At 40.5% G+C, this 20,454-nt stretch overlaps 1 protein-coding gene across 1 annotated transcript in view; it reads right to left on the bottom strand.

Annotated features, from left to right (window-relative positions):
* The window catches only part of LOC308254732 (ATP-binding cassette sub-family A member 9-like), a 108,472-nt gene that overhangs the window by 47,916 nt on the left and 40,102 nt on the right, over positions 1 to 20,454 (bottom strand). Inside the window, exons 29-39 of the mRNA XM_080681127.1 lie at positions 19,656 to 19,791; positions 18,655 to 18,772; positions 17,207 to 17,298; positions 16,783 to 16,952; positions 16,022 to 16,097; positions 15,851 to 15,945; positions 14,330 to 14,449; positions 13,998 to 14,138; positions 12,237 to 12,316; positions 10,183 to 10,238; positions 9,956 to 10,054 (exon numbers count right to left, since the gene is read on the bottom strand). Coding sequence (XP_080537253.1) covers positions 9,956 to 10,054; positions 10,183 to 10,238; positions 12,237 to 12,316; positions 13,998 to 14,138; positions 14,330 to 14,449; positions 15,851 to 15,945; positions 16,022 to 16,097; positions 16,783 to 16,952; positions 17,207 to 17,298; positions 18,655 to 18,772; positions 19,656 to 19,791 — 1,183 coding nt within the window. The remainder of the gene's footprint in view (positions 1 to 9,955; positions 10,055 to 10,182; positions 10,239 to 12,236; positions 12,317 to 13,997; positions 14,139 to 14,329; positions 14,450 to 15,850; positions 15,946 to 16,021; positions 16,098 to 16,782; positions 16,953 to 17,206; positions 17,299 to 18,654; positions 18,773 to 19,655; positions 19,792 to 20,454) is intronic.

Below are 20,454 nucleotides of genomic sequence, written 5' to 3'. Positions count from 1 at the left end.
TGATGTAAATGCCAGGAAAAAATACAACTCACCATATAGTAGCACAAAACATCTAACTAGCTTAAATTGCTCCAAAAATTGTGTGATCTAGAAAGAATAACTTGGCTATAAAAACCCAGTCACTTCCTGCCAGAATTTCCACAAAGGTCCATAAAAACATTGCCCTGAGTTTCCTTGATGAAAATATTCTCAAGCCAGTTAACACAATTCAAAACTCTGAAAATCATGTAGCTCCCCCCTGCCCCCCAGCCTCCGCCCCCCACCCTCCACTCTCACCCCCACTCCCACCGCCCCCCCATGCTTACTAATCCTCTGGCAGTAACACTGAAAACAAACAAAAAAGAATTAAGTCTAATAACGTGGGAAGTAACTCCTACTTGCAAAGAGGGAGCAGAAAGTTACATTGCTTTCCATTTCTCCAATAGCCTATTAGCTAATATATGCCACTTGGTCCAAATATGCTTTAGTCATGGGGTAAAAATGAGAAGGGAAAAAAAAAGTCTTAGTTCTCCAACCGATTATTTAGCCTTACAATAGAAACTACTCAGATGATTTGACAAATCAAAACGAGTCATTAATAACTTACTGCACTTAATAGTTTCCACCCAAATGTTTGGCATTTCCTGTTGGAAGTCGTAGGTGATATTTCCATAGGCAATACCACCACAGGGTTCGAGGTTTACTTACTCGCAGGAAATCTGGAATGATCGTCCAGACACAGTTCGTCCACGGGGCTCGGCAGTTCCTGGAGAAGCACTCACATTCCTTCTGGATCACTAGTACATCATGCTTTTAATTTCATGTTTATTGTGAAGAGTTCCGTTGTAGACTGATTTCCGAAAAGGATTATGGTCTTAATTCAGCCGGGCTACTGCCAAAAGCTCTCTGCTCACATCACCGGGGCGACTCCTTCACTGTTTTCCATTGCTTTGTCTCCAGGCCAGTTCCTCAGCAGGGAGTGTGGAGTTGCAGATGGCTGGCTGGACAGAACAAAACATTAGATACTATCAGACCCAAAAGGTTTTAGTCTTTCTCCATTAGCTTTTTTCATACAAGGCCCTCATGGGATTTCCACCTCCCTTCTCCCCCAGCCTCCAATCTTTTAAAGGAACATTAGAGACAGTGCAGAGCAGAGCAGAAAGAAGTAGGGGGCAGGAGGTGGGGGAGATTTTTAAAAAATAGCTAGAAATATACCAATCAAGTCAGAAAGTAGCTCCAAACGAAGCTTCCTCTGAAATTTGGTTCTTCAAACCTGGACATAGAAATATGGCAATGAAGCAGTGATTTTTTTTTTTTTCAGGGTAACAAAATAAACTCATTCACGCATGAGATGGTCAAACCTTAAAACACATTTCTGATTGTTTCTGTATGTCCGCTGTCTTCTGTAAAACGTACAAAATGATCACGTTTAATAACATCGCCCGCATTCTGTACACAGAGAATATAGTTTAGCAGCATTGCATGCCCGCCAACGGCAGCATTTTTCTCCGAGTGCAAAACAGGAGGGACTTAGAGGCATGTCTTAAAAATAAAAAGTACTGCACTCCATACGCTGACTACTTCTGCGCGAGTCCCAGAAAACAAACTACTTCCTCTATAAGCAGCTATAGATTTTCAGTATGTCCCACTTTCCATATTGTTTACCAATCATTTTTAACAGCTAGGAGCTGCCATTTTTTTTTTTTTGAGCATCTCATGTAACTTGAAGAGAAGCCTGTTCCAAAGCTGCTTAGAATTCATGAAGTTCGTCTTGAGCTGAAGAAGAAAGGAGAAAAAGCAAGGACTGCTACCTTTCTGCTGGCAGGCGACAAGTCTAAGTTCTTCTGGGCTGCAATTACTTCCTAAGTACGCAGCTGAAAGCGAAGCAAAGTGCTAGGCATGCAGTTCTCAGGGCAACAGACTCCTCTGTGTCCCCTCATCCATGCAAATCACATGAAGTCTTCCTTACCTATTGCCCCTCAATATGTAATCTATTATGTTTACCCTTCGGTTAATTCCACGAGTTCAGAAATTGCTCAGCAAGCAGAGTAGAAGCAGGTTGAACTAACTCATTAATGCACGAGACTGTCAGACATTTAAAAAAAAACAACAAAAAACAGCAACACTCACCATTTCTGATGGTTTCTGTATGTCTGCTGTCTTCTGTAGAAAATACAAAATGATCACATTTAAGAACATTGCCCGTATTTTGTGCTCGGAGAACATAAGTTAGGAAATTGTTCTCAGTAACTTTTTCCCCTAGAACTTTGAATCTAGGATGGAGCTTGTGTGTTCTGGACCTGGCTGGCTTCTGGATTCTGTTCTTTCCCTTCAATGTGGTGTCCTCATTCTTCACATGCAACCTCTGCAGAACTGGGGCACAGCAAGCCCACCCCCATTAAACTTCTTTGTCACCGTTGTCTTGATCGAGTCATTTGTCTTCACTCTTCTAAATAAGCTTTAGTATTAGCTTGCCAATTTAAAAAGAAGAGTCTTGCTTGGCTGGTGTGGCCGAGAAAGACTTATGAACCTGGAGGTCCCAGTTCAATTCCCGGTAGGGCACATGCTGGGTTGTGGGCTCGATCCCCAGTGGGGGGCATGTAGGAGGCAGCCCATCAATGATTCTCTCTCATCACTGATGTTTCTGTCTCTCTCTCCCTATACCTTCTTCTCTGAAATCAATAAATAAAAAAATAAAATAAAAAAGAAAAAGGAAAAGGGTGTTAGTAGGATTTCAAAAGTGGAATGGCACTTAATTTATACCCTAACATATTACTTAGCAATCACACATGGCATTTTCTATGTGCAAAACACACTTAATGAAGATAATAATCTCATGTGGTAGGCATTATTACAATCACCCCCACTTCACAGATAAGAAAAGTGAGGCCCAGAGAGTTGAAATTACTTGTCTGAATTCACAAAACTGGGAACAGAACCTGGGTTAGAACCCAGATCATCTCCAGTCTGTGAGCTCAAGTAAATGCTACACTGCTTCACTATTCTCCAGTGCCAGAAGCCATATAGATTTCATTTGATGGGCTTTGATTCAGGCTAAAACATTCGGCTGGGATTGAGAATAACTGTTACCGTGGAACCTGGTGCAGCCCTCAACACTGTGTGTGCAAATGAAGAAATACCTGATCTGCAACGAGAGAAGAATGAATTGGCCCAGCAGCCTGATAAAGAGACTGGTTAAATTTATTCCTAGGTGGTTTTTAAAATGTTTATTATTATTATTATTATTATTATTATTATCATTATTATTTCAGAGAGGAAAGGAGAGGGAGAGAGAGAGAGAAACATCAATGATGAGAGAGAATCATTGATCGGCTGCCTCCTGCACACCCCGCACTGGGGATCAAGCCTGCAACCTGGACGTGTGCTCTGAACGGGAATGGAATCATGACTTTCTGGTTCATAGGCTGAAGTTCAATCACTGAGCCACACCGGCCGGGCCCTACGTTTTTTGTTTGTTTGTTTTTTAAGCAATTGTGAATGGGATTGTTTTCTTAGTTTCTCTTTAAAATAGTTCATTGGTGTATAAAAAATGCAATTGATCTCTGGATATTTATTTTGATACTTTACTGAATTCATTGATCAGTTCTAGTAGTTTTTTGGTGGAATCTTAAGGTTCTCTATATACAGTGTCATGTCATCTGCAAATAATGGCAGTAATACTTCTTCCTTTCCAGTTTGGATGCCTTTTATTTCTTCTTCTTGTCTGATTGCTATAGCTAAATTTCCAGAACTATGTTGAATAAGAGTGGTGAAAGCAGACATCCCTGTCTTGCTCCCCATCTTAAGGGGAAAGCTTATAGTTTTTGCCCACTGACTATGACGTTGGCTGTGGGTTGGTCATATGTGGCCTTTATTATGTTGAAGTATGCTCCCCCTATTGGAAGCATCCTGTTTATACAATGAAATACTGCTGGGCTGTAAAAAATAAGGAAATTGTACCCTTTGCGACAGCATGGATGGCCCTGGAGAGCACTGTGCTAAGTGAAATAAGCTAGTCAGAGAAAAACAAGTACCATATGATTTTACTAATATGTGGAATTTAATGAGCAAAAAAAAACCTAACAAGTAAAAGAGAAACAGACTTATAGATACAGAGAACAGACTGACAGCTGTCAGAGGGGAAGGGGGTTAGGGGACTGGGTACAAAAGGTGAGAGATTAAGCAACCCTCGCCCCAAACTCATAGATACAGACAACAGTGGTGATTACCAGAGGGAATGGGGAGTAGGGGAGGGAGAAGAGAGTATGGGGAGATAAATGGTGATGGAAAGCGACTTGACTTGGGGTGGTGAACTCATAATACAATATACAGATGATGTAGTATTGAATTGTATGCTTGAAACTATAAAAATTCATTAACCAATGCCACCCCAATAAGTTCAATATAAAAAAAAAAAATTCAGTGCCCCTGACTGAACAGCCAGGCATTGCATACTTTAAAAATCACTGCTTTAAAGGACACTTCCATGAATAGGAAACCCAAAACAAACCAAAACAAAAAAACCCAAGTCATCTGAAGGAATATTTGCTGGTAAGTATTTTCTTTTTATATGCCTACATGAGCTGTGGCTCCAATTCATTTTTTTTAATGTAAGCATACTCCCAAGCAGTCATTATTAATTGTTAGTGAAAGCTTAAAAGCTTAATGTGGCTAACGTATTTTTCATAATACCTATGACAATATACACAAAACATAGAAAATAAAATAAATGTCTCCAAATGTCTCCAAATAAATTCTATAAGTAAAATGCAGCCCCCCCCCACCCCTTCCAATGAGGCATGATCACTGTAAACAGTGCCCAGAGAAGAGAAGAAAAAAGGTTTCTTCAACAACAATGTAAATTACTTTTTTTTTCATCTTAAAAAACACCCGGTAAAGTAAAATTATATTCTCAATTTTGCAGTAAACTAAGCAATAGATCACATCTGTTACTTAAGTTAAAATAAACAGACAATGAGAGAGAGAGAGAGAGAGAGAGAGACTCTTCATTTCCCAGAGACTTTTCTGTTCTTGCTTTTCATCCTTCCTCAGATCCATCTGCACCTCCTGGGTTTTGGCAGATACTTTCCAAAAATTTCTCTTTGTTTCTTAAAAACATAGTAAACAGATTCTACTCGGTCCTATTTGTGCCTTCTTTTAGAAGGGGGGGCCCGGAAAGATCCTTTGTATGATATTCATTTTTACTTGCAGTTGCACTTCTCAGGTATATTTTTGGCCTGCTTCCATTATGTTAATAGGATGTCGCTGGAAACAGTATACTTTTCTTTTTCTTCTCACCTAGCCTGCAAATCTTTTACTTCCCATGAGGGAAGAAGGTAGGTCCCTAGGATAACCCATCCATTTCATCCAGTCATCTGGTTTCATAGTTTCTATGTTAAGCTTTCCTGTGGTTTTCCAGTTCTCCATTTCTACTTGGACCATGTTTTTTCTGTTCCTTTTTTAAGGTTCCCCTAGCCCTATTCTCCTCCTCCCATCTGGAAAGTCAGAGTGAGGGCTTTCTGTTATTTCATTCTACCAGTGATCATCCTTAAATGTTGATAAACGTATTTGGACGTACATTACCCTGACAATGTAAAAAAACAATCAGCCTATTTTTTTTTTTTTTTGCCTATCTTCCCCCAGGACCAGCTATATATGTGCCCCCATTATACCCCTTCCAGATTAAGCCCTTTAGCATATTTGACCTTGAAACCTTAGGTCTGCTTTCTGCTAGCTCTGCAATGCCAGGCAGGTGACCTATCTCAAAAGCCTGTTTCCTCACCCGTAAGATACAGTCTCCAACAGGGTCATTTAGGATTTTAAATGTAGGATTTGGGGATAGGGTAGGGATTAAAGAAAAAAAAAAAAAAAACACATGCTAAGTATTTATCACAGTATACCTAATGTTGAGTGAGCACTCAATAAATCCTAGTGACCAGACCCTCCAGAGCCTTGCCAAGAGTGGAAATTATAGGCATTTTAATGACTAATCTGATTGATTAAAAAAAATCCTACCTCCTTGATTACCTAACATGCATTTTTTAAATTACTTGTGATGTCAAGCATATTTTAATATAATTTTTGGCCATTTGTAAATTATCTGAGAAAAAACTGTCTGATTTTTCCAGTTCTGTTACTTCGTCATTCCAGATTTTTGGTTTTCATTTTTGATTTTTGACCTTGACTGAAATGTCTTAAATCATTCACTTTAAAAATAATATGTTACCACCTGGCCAGTGTGGCTCAGTGGTTGAGCATTGACCTATGAACCAGGAGGTCATGGTTCAATTCCTGGTCAGGGCACATGCCTGGGTTTGCAGGCTCAATCCCCAGTAGGGGATGTACAGAAGGCAGCCGATCAATGATTCTTTCTCATCACTATGTTTCTCTCTCTCTCCCTCTCCCTCCCTTTCTAAAATCAATAAAAATATATTAAAAATGTTACCATATGATTTCACTTATGTGTAGAATCTAATGAACAAAATAGACTGATGAACAAGGTAGGTTCAGAGCCATAGATACATGGAACAGACTGATAGATCTCAGAGGGGAGGGGGCTGCATATGCATATATGCATATACATATGCATGTATGTATAACCATGGGCTATACATATATGCATATATGTTCTTAGAGAACATATATGCATATATGTATAGCCCATGGTTATAGACAATAATGTGGTGAAAGCTGGGGGATTAGGGGGCTGATAGAGGGAATAATGGGGATGATGGGGGACATCTGTAACAGTGTCAACAATAAAAGAAATAATTACATGTTACTGCCTCCTCACATCCGGTTTTGCTGAGAATGCTTATGTATCATTGAACCCCATTAATTCCAGCTACTGTCTTTCTCCCATTAGGCTATTTTAGGATGTTCTCTTTAACCACAAGTGTATGAAATGTGGTGACAATGCACTCAGGTGTAGCTTTTGTTTTTGTCTTTTCCCCTTTGTCCTGCATGGCACTTTGTGGTCACTTGTAATCCAAGAACCTGTATCTTAATTCTTTTTCTAAGTTCTGGGAAATTTTCAGCTAATACTTTGGTCGAATATTACCTTCACTTTTTTTCTTTTTAATCTTTCTATTCTTTTCCCCTGGAAGTTCATTAGGTATTTACCATCTATAGTCCTTGTGTTATCTTTTGCCTATGTACCATCTTAAAACTGGAAAGCTGTCCATGTTCACACCACATGGAAATAATCCTTCCAACATGTAATGTTGATTATGTCTCTCTCCTAACTACCTCCAGTTTTCTGGTTTCTCTGCAGAAAAATGTAAGACTTTTGACTATCTGATCCCTGCTTCTCTCTCCAGACTTCCTTTGCCTGAGCCTTTCCTCCAACTCCAGCTGTTATAAATATATATAAATGTTATATATATTTATATAATATATATTTTAAATTATATATATATAATTATTTTAAATATATTTTTATTGATTTCAGAGAGGAAGGGAGAGATAGAAACATCAATGATGAGAGAGACTCATTGATTGGCTGCCTCCTGCACACCCCACACTAGGGATTTTGCCCTGACTGGGAATTGAACCATGACTTCCTGAGGCACACCAGCTGGGCATGACCACTCAATTTTTAATGAATCCACCACGCTCTCATTTACCTCTATTTGCTCTCCTGGAATGAACCCCTCCTCTCAACTGGCTTTCTCATGACTCCATCTATCTGCCTAATTTTTACTTGTCCTGCAGGTCTTAGCTATGACCTCTTCTCCCCAGTGAGCCTTCCTGGCCTGCCTTCCTCATGGGTTGGACGCCTTCCAGGGTCTCCTGTAGCACACCAAGGTCACTGCTATTGTAGTATGTACCTCACCCCATTTTAAACTAATGACCATCTCTCCCCAACTATGGACTGGAAACTGCTATCTTCATTGCTATAGCATCACAGAGTCTGGGACATACAAGTTGCTCAATACCTCTATTTTGATTTTTAAATGTTGAATGTGAGGCAGGGAAGCAAACTAAACCAAACTAAACTATCACTTACTGTTTTTGGAAGCCTGGTTTTGAAAGAAAGATCTTGGTTGGGTAGTAGCCAAAATGAGTTGTTCTGATCAAGAGTACATTTTTTTTAATGTGTTTTTTAGAAGAGGAAGGAAAAGGGAAATAACAAAAACAGGAGAAATTAAGTAACAGATGGAACATTACTTTTGGGGGCAGCAGGGGAGATAAGCAGGGAGTGGATCAGAACCAATACCAGAGGTCAGCCTGAAAAAGGAGAAGGAGAGGTTCTTCGTCACAAGAAAAAAGGGAGGTGAAAGTGAGAACTGAGAGAATTTTTAAATATGACAAAGTGAAGTGAAAATTTCACCCCTGAGTATTATGCTCAGTGAAATGTCAGAGAAAGACAAATACCATATGACTTCACTTTTATGTGGAGTCTAAAGAACAAAATAAGTGAACAAAACTGAAACAGACTTATAAGCACAGAGAGCAGGCTGATGGTTGCCAGAGAGGAGGGAGCTTGGGGGATTGGATGAAGGAGGTGAAGGGATTGAGAAGTACAGATTGGTAGTTACAAAAAACACAGGGCTGTCAAGTACAGCACAGGGAATACAGTCAATAATATTGTAGTAACTGTATGGTGTCAGGTGGGTACTGGAGATATCAAGGGGAACACTTTGTAAAGTATATGAGTGTCTAACCACTGCGCTGCACACTTGAAACCAATACAAAATAATATTGAATGTAAACCGTAACTGAAAAGAAAGAAGAAAAAAGAACAGCAGAGCTTTCCATAAATATTATAAAGATTTATGGTAAATTACCATCTATGCTACACCAAGAGTTTCCCACTATCATAAAATAAACCAATTAATAATTATACTTTTAAAAAATGTACTTCACCCCTGAGAGTTGAGACATTTTTCTGTGAAGTAGGAAGCAAATTCTAAGAACAGACCAACAGATGTGCCTGGCAACTGAGGACAGTGTTTGGAGTCTTGAAATAGCCATCAGGGGAAAGTCTGCCTTACACACGCTAGGGCTCTCAAATCCCACTGACAGCCCTACCTAGGTAGGTAGTTCTTAAAACAAAAAAAAAAATTTGTGAAGGTCTCCTCTGAACTAATGGCTCATAATAACATCTGAGCAACTTTATGACAAAAATGACATTGAACAAAACGATATTAATGGAGGACCATGAAAAGCAGGCAAAAATAAAATATTATGTAAAGCCAACACAAATTTTTTTAAATTGGAAGTAGTACAACAGATGAGAGTGTGTGCATGTATGATGTACACACTTATGCATATACTTATATAGGATAAAAATAATTTTAAAATAACAGTAAATACACAAAAAGCTGCTGATGAGGTGAAGAGGGAAATCAGCACTCACACAATCATAATACACTCAACAATTTCAAAATCGGAACAAATACTGTGGTGATTCCCATTGTTTTCAACAGCTATGTATGAACTGCTTTTCCAATGCAGGTGCTTGTTCCTTTGTGAGCTAAGGGGTTCCTAAACCTGTGGATTTCAAAACAATTCCTGAAAAGGTTTCAGAGGAAGGTTCTTGGGTCGTCCTTGGGTATTAAAGCAAACTCAGCACCCGGATGTATCATAACCTGGTGTGCAGCAATCACGGCGCCTCGAGCTGTGGATTACAACCCTCACATAGTTCGGCAAGATGACTTTTCAGTGAATGTCATATTTCAAAAAAGTCACGTTTCAAAGAAATCCAAGTTTGTAGTTTTATTTATTCAAAACCCAGTGCCCGGTTCTTCAGACAACTTCATCAATACTTCGTATTGCTTTTATCACAAATTTTCTATTGTCCCTAAATTTGAGGGGAAGAATAATTTTACAATGTATTCATTTATTAACTAAATATACAAAGTGTACCTAATATCGATGTTGACAATTTTTAAAAATTATATAAAATGCAAATTATTACATATAACAGAAGCTTAGAGGACATCAGCAAGGAATGACCGGGCTCCGGGTCTCATGGGTCGTCTGAATGAGAGATGAGTTTCCATCTCACGGTTGTATCAACCTCTTCATCAAAATTTCCCGCGTTCTGCTCCTTGGAAAGCTCTACCAATACCTAAATAAGAAACAAACAAGAAGAAAAAAGAATTATCAAGTCGTTGACTGTCTTACAGTCAGGAACAATGTGTGTTACTGTCACGTGCAATTTACAAAGACCACACAAAATTGTCAGAGTTGGCTCACCTTTTCCAACGTGCACTGAGAGAGGCTGTATTCCTCCAGGTTAAAATTATGTTTCACTGGGGGGAAAAAAGACTAGTAGTAGACGCTTATAACTTATTACCAATAATTTTTTTTAAGTCATATGAAATAAAAACGCAAACCATTCATCCATTCATATAAATGGACTATACAGCTGAACAAACAAATGAAATAATAAGAGAAAGAAATAATGAAAAGTCAGAATACAAATACACATTGAATAAATCTTGATATTAGAATTTTCTCCTATTACACATTGGTCACACGTGTTTTATTACTTAGTTGATGTGCCCTGGGAGATATATAGGTTCCTGGAGGAACTGCATAATTGACTGATAGACTCTTACACGTGGGGAAGATTTCAATCCCATTCCATTCCCTTTAAGAGGACCCACTACTTTGGTGGAACTGTGTGCTTCAGCTCTCTGCTGGGCATCCCCAAGAGGAAATCTGCATGAGAGTGGTCACCAGATTTACATATTCCTGTGTTCACAGTTTGCCATTTATACTTTGAGAACCTTCTATGAGTGGGAGCCACCCTTAGGTGCCAGGGATAGAGCTGTAAATGAAACAGGTAAAACAAAAACCCCTGCCTTTGTGTATTATGCATTCTAGTGGGAGGAATATGGACATTAGGTAAATAAGCAATATATAATATATTAATTTACCTAAGTATAATGAAGTAAATGATAGCTACTATTGAGAAAAAATAAACCAAGTGAAATAAATAGGAAATGGAGGGCACTCTTTATAGATAGCTAGGAAGGGCCACAATAACAAGATCATAACTGAGCAGGAACCTGAAAGAAGTGAGGAAGCAGCTTGGAAATTTAGGAAGCAGAATTCCAGAAAGAAGGATTAGCAAGTGCACAGTCCCGAGGCAGGAAGTCAGGGTGTCTAGAGTGGGAGGAGCAAACCAGAGGTTTCTATTGTGTTAAGCATTGTTGGTGAGCCAGGCACTGTTCTAGGCTCTTCACAAATGAGCTCATGTAATCCTCCCAACAACCCTGCCACGTGGCACGGATGCTATCCCCCATTTTAGAGACGAGCCATCCAGATGCGGGGATTAAGCAACTTTGTCCAGTGTCTCCTAGCTCGTAAGCAGCAGTGCTGGCATGGAGACCCGGAGAGCCTGGTGCTAGAGTTGGCGCTCTGTGCTACTATGCTGCGCTCGGAAACTCCACCATGATGTTTGCTTTGGAGAACCACCCAGTGAAAAGTGGAAACACGATGACAAAGAGAGAAAAGGGACAATTTCAAGTGGCGAGAGGAGTCATGCACAATGCAGGGCACAACCTTAGCTGGAGACACAGGCTGTTCATGCGTCTTTAAGGTGGAACACACAGCACAGACACAGGGAAGTTTCCTGTTGCCTTTATTTTATGAGTGAAATATAAAGCAAGGACATCAACTGCGCGAGAAGAGCAGGAAGGAGACAGACATGCAAGGGGAGGGGGAGGGAAGTAAGAATCCGGGACACTTGGTATGAGTGGATTGGGTACATGTAAACAAAGCAGACAGGACTAAAGGGCTTCCTGAGTTTAATGTTATGAATTTACATTAAAACCAACCAAGCACAACTGTGTGTTTTCTGCAGCTTCCATCTGCACTGGAAAGTAGCCTCTTCCCAGAGGCTTGGGTTAACCCCTTGGTCAGCAAACCGCGGCTCGCGAGCCACATGTGGCTCTTTGGCCCTTTGAGTTTGGCTCTTCCACAAAATACCACGGCCCGGGCGAGTCTATTTTGAAGAAGTGGCGTTAGAAGAAGTTTAAGTTTAAAAAATTTGGCTCTCCAAAGAAATTTCAATCGTTGTACTGTTGATATTTGGCTCTGTTGACTAATGAGTTTGCCGACCACTGGGTTAACCAATACTGGGGTTAAATCCCGACCGTTATGTACCATTAGGATTCTTAAGATCATACACATCCTACAGGACCTGTTTTTTAAAATGTATTACACAATTATCTCCTATTAAATTACTATCCAAGCCTGAATTAATCCTTCAAAAGTTTTCTTGTAAAAATGGTCCCTCTTACCTGCTTCTAATTTGTAAAAGGCCTGAGATAGAGGGTAAACATCCGCCACGGGCAGTTTATAGGCCAAGAAGGTGGAATATCTGGAAATAGGAAAATTTCATATTTGACCTTGAGTTTCAAGGAGAAAAAATGACCATCAAAATAAATATTGATATTATCAGCAATTTCCTTTTTGAAATAAAAACAATGCAAATTAGACCTGTCCAGCTGGCTCAGTAGGTTAGTGTCATCCTGTGCACCAAAAGGTTTTGGGTTCAATTCCCAGTCAGGGCACATTACCTAGTTGGGGGGTTCAATCCCTGGTTAGGGCACTTACAGAAGGTAAGCAATGGATGTTTCTCTCTCACACTGATGTTTCTCTCTCTCCTTCTACCTTTTTCTCTCTAAAACTCAATAAACATATCCTTGGGTACAGATTAAAAAAGTAATAATGCAAATTAATGTAGTTCACATATGAAATAATCTAATTTATCAATGGACATTTCTTAAAATGACTTTGGTAGTTGGCTGTTGGAGACAATTCTCCTAGAAATAATCCAGCATAATTATACTTATTCTCAGTTTACACAAACCTTTTTCTTGTTGAACACAGCTATTCTGAACTAATCCCTTTGGTAAATTCAAACGAGGTTGGAATTAATCTCAACTCAATATTTCATCCTTGTCACCAGAAAGCTAAGAGAGATATGAGGTTGGGAAAGAGGGGCATAATAGTGGATGGGGTTCAAAAGGTTTTAACTAAAAACGTCCCTGACCTCTGAGGAAAGAAGAGCTGGGACTGATGTTTGGCATCTTGCTTCCACATGCTACTTCTGGCTGTGTGACCTCATGCTACTTCTGGCTGTGTGACCTCATGCTACTTCTGGCTGTGTGACCTCATGCTACTTCTGGCTGTGTGACCTCATGCCTCATTCTCAGCTCCTTCCTAAACAGAAGTCTGGTGCTCCCAGGTAGTTCCAAAGCTGCCCAGACTTCCAGGACTGGCCCTCTTCATCCTAGTCGCTGCCCTTCTAGCCTTACCCTTCGTGATCTTCCCACCTACATCAAAAACTTCTCAGGTTTGTGACACCAAAGGTCTAGAAATAGGTCTGTTACATGCCTTGCCATAGATCTCAGAGAGTGCCATTATATTTATACTGTGCTAAAATGGAAACAGCAGTTATGTTCTGCTTCTCTGGAGTGATTACCTCTCCAAAAAATTTCAAATTCAGTTCCTGCTCCATTTCCTTGCCCCCCTCCCCACCTATATAACACACACACACACACACACACACACACACACACACACACACACACCTATTCTCCATTTTGAGTCATGAAAACTTCATTAATGGAAAACTCTTTGATTATCTCAGTTGCTATTTGTTCCCTATGAAGGGAACTTACCCTAAACAGTTACATCTTTTAAATTATAAATATTAACATCTTTTGAATATTTACAAGGAGGCCCAAGGAGGATGCCATGGGCCTGACTGTGGCTCTGTGTGGGTTTTAATAATCAGATGTCCCCCAATTCTTCCCCCCCAAGTCTTCTGCCAGAGCTGGGGATCAGCCCTGGATGGCAGAGGAGACCCATGAAGGCTGTCCCCAGGCTACCCTGGGGGATAGCTCCCAAATCTCATAATCTGTAAGACTCAACAAATCCATTTTTGAGGCCCCAACTTTCATTATGAAGTCACCCTGAAGTTCTCTCAGAGCAGAAAAGGAACCACCGAATGGGTAAAAACAACAAGTTTCTCCATAATCAGAAGCTCCATTCACCTCTCCTGCAGGGCAGCCTGTGGGAAAAGCTTCAGAATCTCAGTGTGGACCAAAGTCACTTGAGAAGCTTCCTGCACTTTTAGTTCTAGAATGTAATCCTTGCCGAGTTTGCTTTTCAGGTGTTGGATGGAGCCAATGCATCTATGAACAAGAAGGAAAACATGTTGGAATGAATATTGGCTCTGAAATTTTTTACATTATTCCTAAATTTCAAATATAAGGGAAAGGGCATCACTGAGGGAGCTGAAAAGAAGAACTCCATCTGGTGATTGTCCCTTTTCATAGGGAATCTCGTTTTGGGGGTCACGTGAAGGCTGTGGAAAGACACCCACCTCAGCCTTCCAGACACCATGATGGCAATGCGGTCACAAAGGGTCTCGGCCTCCACCAGGTTTTGGGTGGTCAGGAGGGCCCCCTTCTCTGTGTTTTTAATGGTTGACTGAATCATTTGCCTGAAGTAAACCAATAAAATCGACACCATTAAAAAAAGAGCATGAGATGGGGGTGGGGGATGAGATAAAGGGGAAATTTTATAGGCAAAATACAGTTTATGAGTCATATTTAGATCCTAATTAAAAAAACAAAACAGAGAAATGTGACTAATGATTAGGTTTTTATAGCATAAAGAAAAGTTTTAAAATATTTTTATTATTAAATTATTTATTACCATTTAGGAGTGATTCTGGTTAAGTTAAAGAAAAATTCCAGCCCAGCTGGCGTGGCTCAGTGGTTGAACACTGACCTATGAACCAGGAGGTCACAGTTCAATTCCCAGTCAGGGAACATGTCTGGGTTGCGGGCTCAATCCCCAGAAGGGGGCATGCAGAAAGCAGCTGGTCAATGATTCTCTCTCATCATTGATGTTTCTGTCTCTCTCTCCCTCTCCCTTCCTCTAGGAAATCAATAAAAATATATTTTTTTAAAAAGAAAAACTCCGTATCTTTTGTAGAAACTGAAATATTTATCAATAAAGGACCTGCTGCCTAGTATTTGCTTCAAAACAATGGGGAGGGGATGAAGTGGGCGGAGGTACAGATGAAGAAATGGTGACTTTGTGTGGGGAACTGCTGGACCTGGGTGATGGGTAAAATGTGCTCAAAAATGATTCTCTTTACATTTGTATAACAATGTCCATAATAAAGTCCTTTTTAGAGGTTGGACAGTCACAAATGTAAAAATGAATTGGAAAATTTTATTAGTCCAAATGGAAAGTCTCAGATAGGAAACTAAAAAGAATTTAAAAACTAAGAAGTTATATAAACAAACTTGACAGATTAGGTAATGGGGGAGGGGCAGAAATGGGGAAATTATGTCACTAACTTAATAGTTTCTAAGGAAACAGTTATAGACATCTCAATAAGTAAAAGACAAAATCAAAATACACTCCAAATTGCAATATCTAAAACTCCAAAGAAGTCCTTAGGGTGCATTTGTTTTGCTGTTCTTAAAAAAATGTGAATACTACATGAATATGCTACATTAGCAAATCTAGAAGGGTTAGCGGGTGGGGGGGCAGGGTAAGAGATCAACCAAATGACTTGTATGCATGCATATAAGCACAACCAATGGACACAGACACTAGGGGGTGAGGGCATGTGCTGGGAGGGGGGATGTCAATAGGGGGAAAAGGAGACATATGTTCTATGTGTAATACTTTAAACAATAAAAATCAATGTGAATACCACATGAATACGCTACATTAGCGAATCTATTTGTTCAATATTTGTTTTCCTAATAATATGGAGTATCTTCACTGAACTGGGAACCCGTGGATTTGTTTTTCTACGACCAGTTTAAGGATGCAACGTATACATGAGGTTTCTACTGCTGGCTATGAGGGGGACAGTTCTCACCACATCTGCTGCTGTCCGGTAGGATCCATGCCGGTAGATGGTTCATCCAGGATCAGGATGGGCGAATTTCCCAGGATGCTCAGCACAAAACACAACTGAAATGCAGAGAAACACCTCTATCTGCTGCCAGCCCACATCCGCCCTCAGGATAGCAGCACACACCACACATACCTTTCTGGTGGCTCCTGCGGTTAATTTCTGCACCGGGACATTCAGCTCTTGGTGCAGTTTGAAGGCATCCACCAATCTGATGGGAAACAGGAAGAGAATGGGGAGAAGGTCATCACACAGAAGAGGAACAGCCTTCAGGGGAAGCTGGGTATTACTGTTCTCATTAACTCTAGTGACCGAGGGAGAGGACAGTTTACTTGAGAATGGGAAAGATTTTCATCTCGTAAACAGGTTTTAAGAGTAGCTAGGATTCTGTTAGGAACGGAAATGATCATTCATTCACTGTCAAAAACAGCCTTTGTCGCCTGGTTGGTGTGGCTCAGTGGTTGAGCGTCGGCCTATGAACCAGGAGGTCATGATTCCATTCCTGGTCAGGACACATGCCCAGGGTTGTGGGCTTGATCCCCAGTGTGGGGAGTGCAGGAGGCAGCTGATAGATGGTTCTCTCTCATCATTGATGTTTCTATCTCTCTCTCCCTCGCCCCTCCTCTCTCTCTAAATAAATAAAAACGTATCTTGAAAAAAAAAGAAAGTACTGGTGCTGCCAATTCAGCATCAGAGTACAGAGGAAAAGAGTACTTTAAAAAACAACAACAAAAAATCAGGAAGAAAATAAACACCACACAGCCCTTGTCCGACATCCCTGCTCCCCCCTATGAGAAGGGGGAGATGTCCTTTCTTCTCTCCACTCTTTATTAGTGGATTCATCATCAATGGACAGCCTCCCTGCCTCTTGACACAAGGGGATCGCATGACTGTACCGTGTGATGGCGACTGCGGCGTCCGCTTTCCTCAGCCCTTTCGCAGCAGCGAACAGGTCCAGGTGCACCCTCACCGTCAGGTTGGGCCACAGCGCGTTCACTTGAGGGCAGTACCCCAGGAACTTGACAGAGCCATCTCCCCAAACTGAACTCCATCCTTTCAGTTCCACCTATGGAGGTAAACTGGTTTTAGAAATACATGCAGCCTTTTCTCCAATCACATAATCACTCAAGAAAATGACATGTAGCTAATAAATGTCTACATTTTTTTGAGCATCTAAGAAATATTTCTAGAAATCACTTCCTAGATTTATGATTAAAAACTTTTTTAATGATTCAAAGCATAGCCATGCAAAGCTATGGTCTATATTTATTGTGAGATTTCTATTCTTGGAATGAATACTGTTTCTTCATTTTTTACTACCTCTCCAGCCGTTGGCTTTGTGACCCCAGATATCAATCTCAGAGATGAACTTTTACCAGCACCACTGGGTCCCAGCAATCCCAGTATTTCACCTGAAAGAGGACCATTGATTATTGGAAGTAAAATAATCAGAACATAAATAGGACATAAATCAGAAATAATCAGAAAATAAACAGAACATAAAACTGTTTCTCCAATAACCTTGAATAACCCCTCAGTGCCATTTTGAAATTTATAACATATGTAATCCATGTCAGCAAAACATGTTCTTCAAGTCCTATAATTATTTAAGATATTTGTGAAAAGCTTATGAATTTGATGTCATTACCACTGTTCTTTTAAAAAAATTTTTCAGTGAAAAATGTGCCCAGATTGTTTCCTAGAACAGGTGGTTGATGTGCTGAGTAGTTTCTCCACCCCAAATTCCACCGCCTGTGTTCAAGCCATCTTTCATTGGAACTAACACAAAGGCTCTTAACCTGTCCACAACACAAATTTATGAGCAAACAATAGCGTGTTGTTTTGTTTTTTAAAACACAAATAATTGTGACAACCGCTGGCTGAAAACCCTCCCGTAGCATTCCAATAATTTGATGTAAAACTTGAATTCTGTGCTAGATCTCACAAAGCTTCACCTCATCTGGTCCTGTCCGCCTCTTTGATTTCACCCCTTCCATCCACCAATGCAGCCACTGGCCTCTTTGTATGTGTCTCGACCACGCCAAAGGCATCCCCATGCCTGAGTCCCTGTCCTCGCTGTTTTCTCTGTCTGGGGTGCCCTTCTCTCTTCGTGCTTAACACAGCTGGCACCTTCTCATAACCCAGGTTGTGGCTTAAATGTGGCTGTTCAAGGAAGGTCCTTCCAAACCCTAAGTGAAGGCCACACATATCATTCCACATTTTTGCATGTTGCACACAGACCTTTCCTATGTCACCTTTGACATTTTTCTTAATGGGTTATTTTTGTTTCTTAATAGGTTATTTTTTCAAAATATGTTCAAGACATATTTTGAAAAACAAAGAAAGTACCAGTGTTGCCAATTCAGCATCAGAGTACAGAGAAAAAGAGGGCTTTAAAAAAACGAAACAGGGAAAAAAAAACCCAGCCCTTAGGATATATAATCCATGAGGACAGGAACTTGCCTATTTCCTCCATAATTATATTTTCAGAGCCAAAATCCGGTCTTTGGAACACTCAAATAATAGAGGGTGTCCCCAAAAAGGTATACACACACTTTGAATAATTATGAAGGCAGTGCTTATTAAAATACATTTCATTTAAAAAATTGGGCCATCCACTGTTACAGTGTTTATGCATATTTTGGGGACATCCTATATAAGTTAAATGAACGAATGCTTCAGCAGGTACAGTGGTGTCTACAACAGAGATGTTCACTGGGTATTTCTAAAAATGATGGTGAATAAAAAAAAGGGGGGTTCTTCCAAACCTTTTTTAACACAGAAGGAGATATTTCTTATGGCTACCTTCTTCTTCTTCTTTGAAAAGCAATTTTTCTTCGGGCCAGCATATTCTTTGTGTAGACAGCTAGCAACGATGACGGGTTGCTGGAATAGATGACCACGTGATTTTCCTCTGAACGTTCAGAGACTCTGTGCTCCCATGTTCTCCCTAATGGAGCCCTTCGCGCCTTATGCCATGAACCAAATCAGATGCTGAGTTGAGGGTGGTCCTACTGCTTGTTTCAAATGCAACATGCAGCCTGACTGGCATGGTTCAGTGGTTAGGCATCGACTTAGGAACCAGGAGGTCACGGTTCGATTCCCAGTCAGGGCACATACCCAGGTTGTGGGCTCCATCCCCAATGGGGGGCGTGCAGGAGGCAGCCAGTCAATGATTCTCTCTCATCACTGATGTTTCTATCTCTCCCTCTCCTTTCCTCTCTGAAATCAATACAAATATTTAAACACACACACACACACACACACACACACACACACAAAAAAAAAAAAAAAAAAAAAAAAAAACAAATGCAACATGTACTCATTAACATTTCGTGCATCTGAATGGGCTGAGAAAAGCAGCATCATTTCATGGAAGCCGGCTCACTGCCTTCCTAGAACAGAAGTGTCTAACCTCATGGGAATATCATGGCATCTAAGTAAAATAAACGAATGATGCTTAAAATTTCAATCTCTATGTAGGATTCTAAAACAAATGTCACTCAGGTAAATTCCTCAACTCATGAAGTTTTTGGTTTTGAAAATGATCAAAGTCCATTTTTATCAAAAGAAGAATAGAGCCACTTGCTTTATACACTTCTTGGAGCTCCTAGGACACCCCCAAGAAGTGGGAGTGTTGAGAATGGTTAAGAATCATGAAAATGCACCAAACGCTCAACTTTCAAAGTGAAAACCAGCACATCAACCTCTACTATGGATAGTTTTTGGATAGTGCCATTAGCATGCCCTCTGTCCCATGGCTTTCTACCTCCTCTGTGCTGGAAGTGGTCATCAGGGCTGTTGCTGTTCTCATTCTTTCTGCTTGAACATCTTCATCTTCATCTTCATCTTCATCGATAGGTTCCTCTGGATTTGGCCGGGCCTCTCTTCTTTGGGGGGAAATTCTGTGGACAAAAGGAAACGTATATGCCATGTGATTTTTCCAGTTGTCAAAGATGGATCGCGAATCAGCCCCTGGTGATATGACCACTGCCCCTTTCTTTCAATAAACTGGTGATGACCATGGCCCTGTGCATACTACCTCTGCTTTGGCCAAAAATCCCCATCCTGGTAACCCAAATCCCTTTGTCCGTGTGGTTTCCGTTCTTTCAGTTAGCATCGCTGACCCTTTCCAATGTGTTGGTAAGGACCAGTGCCTCTTTAAAAATCATGTCACCTACATTTCCTCTGTTTATTCTGAGCCCATCTAATCAGCCCAACATTTGCCTTAGCATCTCTTATTGTTCACCCTTTCTGGAGTTCACTCACACACACACACACACACACACACACACGTAAAGCACTTGGAACTATGTTGCTCAACCAGTTCCATCCCATCTCCTCTGTTCAAGGATGTGTACCCATCCTGGACAGCAGAATGGCATGCTTGAGGACTCATTGCTAGCTGTCTACACAATTTTGGAGAGACTAGAAGCGCCCTCAGCTGGTTAGTGCCAGAACTCCGCCTGGGAGCCCCATTTCCTGACAGTAAGCCAGCAATCTGCTGATCCTGGTGAAAATCAGCATGCTGTTTACATTGCAAAGATAAACCTGTAGTAATAGGTCAA

Source organism: Plecotus auritus (assembly GCF_963455305.1).
Source record: "Plecotus auritus genome assembly, chromosome: 7".
NCBI lineage: Eukaryota > Metazoa > Chordata > Mammalia > Chiroptera > Vespertilionidae > Plecotus > Plecotus auritus.
The sequence above is the reverse complement of the archived record's forward strand: the minus strand, read 5'-3'. Positions and strand labels throughout refer to the sequence as shown.